Raw genomic sequence first — 9,178 nt, 5'->3', positions numbered from 1 at the left:
AAGTGCCTGGCTTTTAGCAGAAGGACACCTTAAAGCAAATAAGAATATTTTTCATATTTTAGGTTCTTCAAAGTGGCCACATTTTGATTAGGGCAACTTAAAAAAAAGGCTCCCAAAGGGTTTATAAAACGTTTATTCATTTATTAAGTTGGAAATACTTTAAAAACATTAAAGTTATTAAAAAGTTATTAACAGCCATGTTAATGCTGACTAATGGAAAAGACAAAGTACGATCTAAAGATCTCAGGTTTAACAGTCTAAACCAGGGGTCACCAACATGGTGCCCGCGGGCACCAGGTAGCCCGCAAGGACCTTATGAGTAGCCCGCAGGCCTGGTCTAAAAATAGCATTTTTGTTGCTATTCTTTTTTTTTTAAATCACAGTTGCATTGATGTAATTTTAGATTATATTACATTAATATTAGCTTAGAGCCTATAGTTTATATATTATTATACAATATAATGTAATATAATATGTAATATTATATTAAAATATAATATAAAATGTAAACACTTGCAGAGATTTATAATAATAGTGTTGCCTATTGATATCTGTGTCTTCACATAGATGAATGTCATTAATTATTAATAATAACATATAATTAAAGGTAAATTGAGAAAATTTGTAATTTCACGAGTGTGTATCAAACTGGTAGCCCTTCGCATTAATTGGTACCCAAGAAGTAGCTCTCAGGTTCAAAAAGGTTGGTGACCCCTGGTCTAAACGAATGTGGAATCATTATTTGGTTCACAACAGGAACTGTTGCCTTTTTTAACTTAAGTGTTGTAACTGCTTATTACTGGTTTATAACTTAATTATCTTATTTTATTAATTTATAAAGGATTACTTTACCATTACTTTTAAAGTGGTACCCAGTTTTGCATATCTTAGCATGTTCTTTGTCAGCTTCATAAATGTCTTTCAGTTAATAGCTGTGCTGAACTTGTCAAGAGTTAATATTGTGAATTTATTGTCCTCCTAATGTGTTTTAGAGGGTCAGTTGTGTTGTTCAATTGTGTATCCAGGAATTCTAATACTCTTTAGTAAATCATTGAACTTTTTTATATTTAATGCATCATTTCTTTTTAAAATGAGAATGATCAAAACAATGATTGATCAGAAAGCTGTGGATGTATTGTTAAAAACAGTGTGCCAGTAAATATTGTGACACATTTGGCTTCTACTTAAACAAACAGAATAACCATGTGTTTATTATATATGCTTTTCCTGGTTTTGTGCTGAAACTGGTTGTTCAGGTGTGCTACAGTGGACTGGCACTGGGTCAGATTGAACTTTTCCTTTTGCATTCAGGAGTAAATGAGTCTGAGTAAGTGAGTGAATCTGCATGAATGAGTGAGCGTTGCTGTACAAATATTACATTTTTGAATATTATACTATCAAAATTTGTTAAACTAATGAAATATTTAAAACACTTAACTAACACATCAAACCATGCTAACTACAATATGACAATATAATTTTAAAGGTAATATTGACTAAAAAAAGTCAATAAAAAAAAAAATTTGTGTAAAAGGTGTCACACCATATGACAGTGCAAAATGGAACTGAAGCAGAAGTGCTAGATATACTTGATTTTTCCGAAAGCATAAAGAGCGATAACACATGTTCTTTCTCCTAAAAGTAAGAGAACATCCACTCCCTAAAGGTCTTCACACAACTGCCCGTTTAAAAAAAGGAGTATGGCGTCACACCATATGACATTCGTTTTTGGGAAATGTTTAAGATAATTCATTTACTTGTTTTTATTTAAAATCTAACTTTGTGAAATGTGACCGGGACAGTCACGCCATATGAGCTTTTTCTGGTTTGACTGAAAATTGTGAAAAAATTAAATGTTAATCCCATAAATGCTCTGTAATGCTCGGCAATGCTGCATCAGCAGCAGCTCGAAAAGAAGCGGTGGCTGGCTTCACATGTATCGGAGGAAGCATGTGCTAGTCTTCACCCTCCTGGTGTGTTGGGGCATTACTAGTCATAGGGGGAGTCCTAATGAGTGAGTTGGGTAATTGGCTGTGCTAAATTGGGGAGAAAATGGGAAAAAAAACATGTACCTTTTAGTTAAAAAAATAAATTGTCTCTGTCCAAAGAAAAACATCTCTAAAATAGCTTTACTTTACAGGGTAAACATAAAACCTTCGTAACTTTAAGTGGAAGTTTATTTCAGGTTATTTTGGAGAATCTTTATTTGACAAATTATTTATTTACTAAACTAAAAATCAATAAAACTGGATTAATTTTTCAGTGTGTGTGTGTGTCTATGTTTGTTTTTTGATGTTTTAATGTGTGTAGTAGGGCTGTATGAGACAGCCAAAATTTATAGCACGAATATATAACTATATTAATTTTGGTCGATATGATTACGTTATCGATGTGAACAGTTTAAAACCCCTCTGTGACGACCCCATGGGCCCCCCTCAGGTACTAGTCTGCCAGTGCGCGGGCAGGGCTGGGCCTGATTGGTTTAATTAGATCCTTGAATGCACCTTTAAATGCTTCTTGATCTCTCTCTTTCCCCCTCCATACTCTTCTTCTTTCTTTTGCCTCTACATTTATCATTTACTGACGCCACCATACATCCACTCATTCACGACTAACACTGCATTCATACCCTATGCATTTGGAATTTATTTATATTTTTAAATTTAATTAATAAATGTATCTTTTGTTTAAAACTCTCGTGTTGTGTCCTTCTTTTATGCTGCGAGGTGTGGACGAGCCCATGCCGTAACCCATCCTTTTTGTATACTCTTTCTTTTTGTCATCTTACTCATTCTTTATTTAACTTGGGTTTACATTGAGGGAGGGCATATGTTTCGATGTAGCCAACATGTCGCAAAAGATAAAGACAAAGATTCTAAAATAACAAGTAGTAATAAAATTTATAAAATTCTATGAAAACAATAGAAAAGTAAAAAGTAACAATACAACACTAAAAAGACAATAAAAAGAAATATATTAGTAAAAAAATAGAAAAATAATAAAATAAAAAGGAAATAAATAATACATAATAATTTAATACTAAAAATAATTACAAACATAACTAAAATAATTAGAAAGTATTTTTAAGACTTTTTGGGTCTTAATGTTGATCTATGTTTTAATGTTTTGTATTATTATTATTATTATTTTTTTTTTTTTTTTTTTTTTTTTTTTTTTTTATTAATACTGAGGCAGTGTTGTTCTGAGGGGAATCCTGGCTGAGCGGTGGTGGAGTGTCAGACTGTGATCCAGTCCGCGTTTTCCTGAAAGCCTGCGGACGTCCATTAAATAGCCGCTGTGTGAGTGGAGCTCTCGGGTCGTGTTTGGGAGACGGGCTGCGGTGGCTGGATTTACGGTCTAACGTGCAGCTTTCCTCCGGGGCAGCATGCCGGTGCTATTAAGCGTTAGTTACAGTGTAAATACAGCGCGTGTCTCCGCTGTTTCAGCGCGCTGCTGAACTTCTGCTGCTCGCTCCAACAACTTCGGCCAAATCCGCCAGAGGAGGAGAATGCGGCGGGCGGATCAGCCGCGTCTTTCAGGAGCGGAGTATTATTAGCAGCAGTTCAGGCAGTTCAGCAACTGTCTCCGGTATGTGAACTATTTCAACTCGCTTTAAACTGCTCCGCTAGTGCAGCACACCGACTCACAGCGGTGTTTTACTGCGGGTTCCGCTCTCCGCTGCGGTCGCGTTCACAGAGTACAGTCGGTTAAATGCCGAGTAGCGCGGTTACCAGGAGCCGCTGCGAGCCTGTAGCGACGATAACGGACAAAACCGACAGCAGCAGCAGCGAGGAAACTTCAGACAGGCTAACTGACTGACTAGCTCAGCTAGCTAAAGCTAATTCAACCAAATTATAGCTATTTTACTTTAGTATGTTATAACTATTATTATACTCTCAGCTAAGTTAAGCTCGTGTCAGCTCCAGTGCGCTGTTGTTAGCTCGCTGCTCATTGTTTTTAACCGAGCTATGTGTCCAAAAGCTAGTTTAATACTTTAAACTATAGCTGATAAGCTGTTACTGATAAGCTGTTTAGTTCATTGCAGCCTTGCCGTTATAACTATAAAGTAGCTATTGTCGCCGATATCGATTATTTTACTAAATAAGAAAAAAAAAAGTAGTTTATGTGCAGTTTGTGTAGGGTGTCATAACACAAGTAAGTTATAGTATCATCAATATTCGAATCCCAAACAAGCTATATTTTCGTGACCACGAGTTAAATTATTAAAAGTAAGTTTTGATTTCCACAGTTAATTATGTAATCATGTCTATGTTATAACTCAAGAACACAAACCAGTTTTAAAAATTGTTTAAAAAAAGGATATCATCACAAATAATATAACTAGTTTTATGTATAGAGCTTGGCAATAAATCTATACTTTATCTTATTGTGATAAGGTATTTTATCGTATCGTAGGGTTGTGACAAATCGTATTGTACATAATAATATTGCCAATATTTTTGAACATGGTGAACGATATTATACTCTGAAATATACTGTTTTGAGTAAAAGAAAGTTTGTGGTGTGCCATATCATATTTTATTGTATTGTAATTTTAATTTTGTTGCAGTAGTGTATTTTTTTTCTTGAAATAAAGTTTTGTCATGTCGTTAAATTGTAATGTAAAGTTATCGTGAAAATGTAATGAAATATTGAGATATTATTTTACCCCAACTGTATCATATTGACAATATGCTTTAATAAGCATATCAAGGATTTTAATCTGTGCTTAATGAACACTGACCACTGAATTTAACTTGAAGCAACACTATCAAAAAATAGCTTGTCATTTTGGTGACAACGATTAGGTTGACTTAAACTTAATGTTTATTTTCTCACAGGCATGTCCCTGCAGAGATCCCAGAGGAAATGCTGACTTGATATAACTGGATTTGGTGCTGAAAAATAATTAGCTCACATGCCACGTTTTTAAGGTATTCAAGCTGTTTCCCATGCCTGCTGACCCCTCTCTCAACCCCCTCACTCTTGCCAAGCTTAGCTATGCCTCGTCCTCCCAAACCACAAAGGAAGGTGCATCCCCCAGCTAAGCGAAATGTGAGGAAGTTGAGGGCGTCCACTGATAAAAAGCGAGTAGTAAATTCAAACAAGCCCAAGGGTCCAGCAACACGTACAAGACAGGCGAAGAGCAGGAAATCCACAGCCAAGAAACAGGCAACCAAGAAGCTCCAGGCAGGTGCTGCTGATAGCAAGTCTGCCGTAAAGGCATCCCAGGAAAGAGCAAGCAGAAGCAAGAACACATCTAACTCAACAGAATCTGTGAGAATCTCCAGACACACGTGTAACTCTCTGTCACAGCATGACCCGGCTGCAGACCTCAGGAGCAGAACGAGGTCTTTTCGAGGCAGCCCGTTGTTCCAGACTTTCCCACAGGAAGTAAAGCCAACAAGGAGGGCGCCCTCAAGCAGAGGGAGAGGTCAGCAGGCAAGGGAACAGGATAATTTCAAAATCACAGAATGTAATGACCCTAATAGTGATGATCAACAAAAGAAAGCACTTGTTACCAATGGAGAGGCTCAACTTGTTAACAGAAACTCTGATGAAACAGCAGAGGAGGAGCACAGAGAACCTCTTGTTCACGAGACTCCTGCGGTGGTGGATGAGGAGGAGGTGGCTGTGGCTGCGGTCACTGCAGAAACAGTGCAAAGTGAAAACTGCCTAGCCTTCATTGATAACACTGAACAACCAAGCACAACTAATGAGTCAGATGACGCATTTGTGAAAGAGCATGACCCAGCTGTTAAAGTGGACTACGTTTGTGAAACTGATACCTCAGGCCCAACAGATCCTCCTCCTTCAGACCTTCAGTCTTGTGACGTGGCTATTCGAAGCACTGTAGACGATTCTTCTCAACCAGATGTGTCTGTGGCATCTCCCGTATGTGAAATTCCCAAAGAATCACCAGCACTTCTGGAAGCTACAGATGTGAAGTATGCTGAGAACGGAGAGCTGGACAGCACTGACGACTTAAAGACCAAAGATGAGAATTATGACAATGACAATGATGAGTTTGCAAGCAAGAACGAAGGAGCACTTTCACTCCTCTCACTGAGCACTGGTGCTTATAGTGGCTTTCTGTCCACTCTCGACTGTGGGCCTTCAACAACAGCATCACTTGACAGCAGCAAAGTGTCCAGCAGCACAGATAGCACCCGATTTTCATTTGATACCGAGTCTGAAGCAGGGAGTTTAGAGCTAGCTCTAGAGCACAGAGCTGCTGGTGCTTCTCCTCTGCTGGATGTGGATATAAGGCAGCGCTTACTGCAAGCTCAGGTGAGAAAAGAGAGGAAGAAGAGGAGTAGATGTGGGGCCTGCGGACCCTGCCTCCTCAAGTACAGCTGTGGGCAGTGCAGCTGCTGCCTAAATCGAAAGACTGGCCATCAGATCTGTAAGCTCAGAAAATGTGTGATGCTGAAGAAAAGACCATGGCAAGTTACAGCTGGAGAGGTAGGTCACCTGACTGCTTTTTTACCCACTGTTTCTGTTCCTCACTTCTTGTGAAACTGAAACTGCTGTTTTAAACGGCAGTGCCGCATGAGTCACTGTTTACAGTAACTTGTGCCACACTAACGATTACACATCATCTTTCCATACTCTTACACAGTGTTTGTAAGAACTTAGAAAAACAATATGTAACAGTTGGGTAGTAAAAGGTAGTAACAAAAGTGTGTATATACATACCTGCATCATCAGTGTCATGCACAAACTTTGTATCTAAATTTTTGATTGTTTTTACCTTTGACATATTCTTAATCTGACAGTTGTTCTATAGAGTTATAGACCAATGATCCAAAGGAATAAGGTTTAAAGTTTGTGTAACAGGAAAAATAGTATCTGGTATGAATATATATTTTTTAGGATTATATGATTAATAAACTGCACGTGCTGCAAACTTATTCACAATTGGCATTCAGAAGCTAATTATTTAAACCAAATAAATATTGCTCATATTTGATGTATCGCTTTTGGTATTACTACTTTTTTATATTCTAATACTTTTCCCCACTGTGTGTGTTTTTGTACTGTTCCCTGTACATGAACCCACATACTGCACAACATACTACCACATGTGTGTAGTCACGTGACTCTGCAACCCTGTCCAGTCTGCAGTAATGAAACTAACATTGTGCAAAACTCAAACTCCAGGCCCACTTACCAACTTGAGCAGCTTGTACCAATGGAAATGTTAAATCTGTCAATGATTAAAATAATCAGTCATTAATCTTAATCATGGTAATCCTAATATTGATTTGAACTCATATCATTACTCAGCACTATTGTAGATAAGTAACAGTGACATAAAACACATATAACAATGTAATAGATGTGTAATACAATGTGTTACATTTAGAAAATATTGATATATTTAAGTATTTCAATATTATGTTTGCCATACTGTATCGACTAATAGTTTGATGTCAGTGGTTGTGTTGGTTGTGCTCTGCCTTCAAATACTACTCTTCTGATTGTATAAAAAGAAGATAAAGTTTTCTTGATTAACTAGATTTTGGAGATTGTCTTGCTTACTATTAAGCAATATATCATGATATATTAAATCATAACTCCTCTATAGTATTACCAGAGTCTTGCCAATACATAGCCCTGTTTACTATTACTATTGTTACTACCACATATATGTAAACCTAATGAGTTACTACAAACTTGCAAAAGCTTAGTGTCCCCAAACATGAGGCAAAAGTATTGAAGTGCACAATGACCATCTGGTTTTGTAGAGAAATTATAAAAAAGGTGTGAAGGAGCACAATAGAGACAGACAGAGAGCTTTAATGTGAGAAACAGAGGATGGCTCTTATTAACGACTGTGAGATGGGAAGCACATGGGTCTGTAATGGAGTGCTGAGCACTTTTATTGTGGTGCTGCTGCTTGAGAATGCACACTGCTGCATTCTCTGCTTTATGTGACTGTTAGCGGTGCTGTGAGCTGAATGGGAAAACCCGATCACATGAGTTGCTGTCAGTTCAGCATGTGGTTTGAGTGTGTCTGTTTGTGAGCGTGTGTACGTGAATGAAGGTCTTCCATGTGCTTTACCTTCAGTGAGGCAGTGTGCCTCCGCCTCTCCTCACTCACTATTGACAGAGAAAGCGTGTTGCGTGCTGTTTGTCTCCTGAGCTGATCGCGGTGCTGTAACTCACTGCTATTCAGAGCGTGTCACATCATGCAGTTTGTGTCAGAATTGCCACAAGGCAATTTAAAAAATACTTCTCCACCTGTGTGAGTTAATGTGCAGGCTTGTTCCTGAGTGCAAGTGACCGAGGCCGTCTTTGCATTAGTGTGTCTGTGCCTTCTAAAAAAAGAGAGAGGGAGACGGATCAGGACAAGATTACACTAGATACAGAGGTCTGGAAACACATCATTGGTGCCTAAAATGTAGGTCAGCACTCACATCTGTCACATTTATGCAGTCTGACTTAAAAAAAAAGTCACTCTTGTCATGGATTGGATCAAATTTAGGAATTTCAGGATAAGAGTTGTAGCTCATATTAACTTCTGAGGTACTGGAGTATTCACATTCAAAGCACTTCTATGCAATGTAACCTATTACTCTTATTATCAGATATACAGCTCTGGTAAAAATTGGGAAAACACTTTAGTTTCTAAATCAGTTTCTCTGATTTCGCTATTTATGGGTATATGTTTGAGTAAAAAGAACATTGTTGTTTATTCTATAAACTATTGACAACATTTCTCCCAAATTCCAAATTAAAATATTGTTATTTAGAGCAGTTATTTACAGAAAATGGGAAATGTCTGAAATAACCAAGAAGATACAGACCTCAAATAATACAAAGAAAACAAGTTCATATTCATAAAGTGAATTCAGAGTTCAGAAATCAACATTTGGTGGAATAACCCTGGTTTTTAATTACAGTTTTCATGCATCTTGGCATGTTCTCCTCCACCAGTCTTACACACTGCTTCAAGCAGTTCAGCTTAGTTTGTTGGCTGTGATTATCCATATTTTTTCTTGATTATATTGTAGATGTTTTCAATTTGGTAAAATCAAGGAAAATCATCATCATTAAGTGGCCTCTATTTTTTTCCAGAGCTGTATGTTTGATAAAATGCTGCAATGCAAGGCTGCTTAATAGATAAATAAATGGTAAATGGATTGATATGGGCAACTTTTGGTCATATTTA

The 9,178-nt window shown here is 37.4% G+C and overlaps 1 protein-coding gene across 2 annotated transcripts in view; it reads left to right on the top strand.

The window, feature by feature from the left end:
• Positions 1-3,267: 3,267 nt before the first annotated feature.
• Positions 3,268-9,178, top strand: part of tet1 (tet methylcytosine dioxygenase 1) — a 46,384-nt gene continuing 40,473 nt past the window's right edge. For both annotated transcript variants that reach the window (XM_007240273.4, XM_007240272.4), the window contains exons 1-2: positions 3,268-3,588; positions 4,842-6,465. In XM_007240273.4, the coding sequence (XP_007240335.3) occupies positions 5,002-6,465 (1,464 nt within the window). In that variant the 5' untranslated portion in view covers positions 3,268-3,588; positions 4,842-5,001. The remainder of the gene's footprint in view (positions 3,589-4,841; positions 6,466-9,178) is intronic.

The sequence above is a fragment of the Astyanax mexicanus genome, chromosome 7, assembly GCF_023375975.1.
Source record: "Astyanax mexicanus isolate ESR-SI-001 chromosome 7, AstMex3_surface, whole genome shotgun sequence".
Classification (NCBI taxonomy): Eukaryota; Metazoa; Chordata; class Actinopteri; order Characiformes; family Acestrorhamphidae; genus Astyanax; species Astyanax mexicanus.
This window is presented reverse-complemented; position numbering and strand designations above follow the sequence as displayed.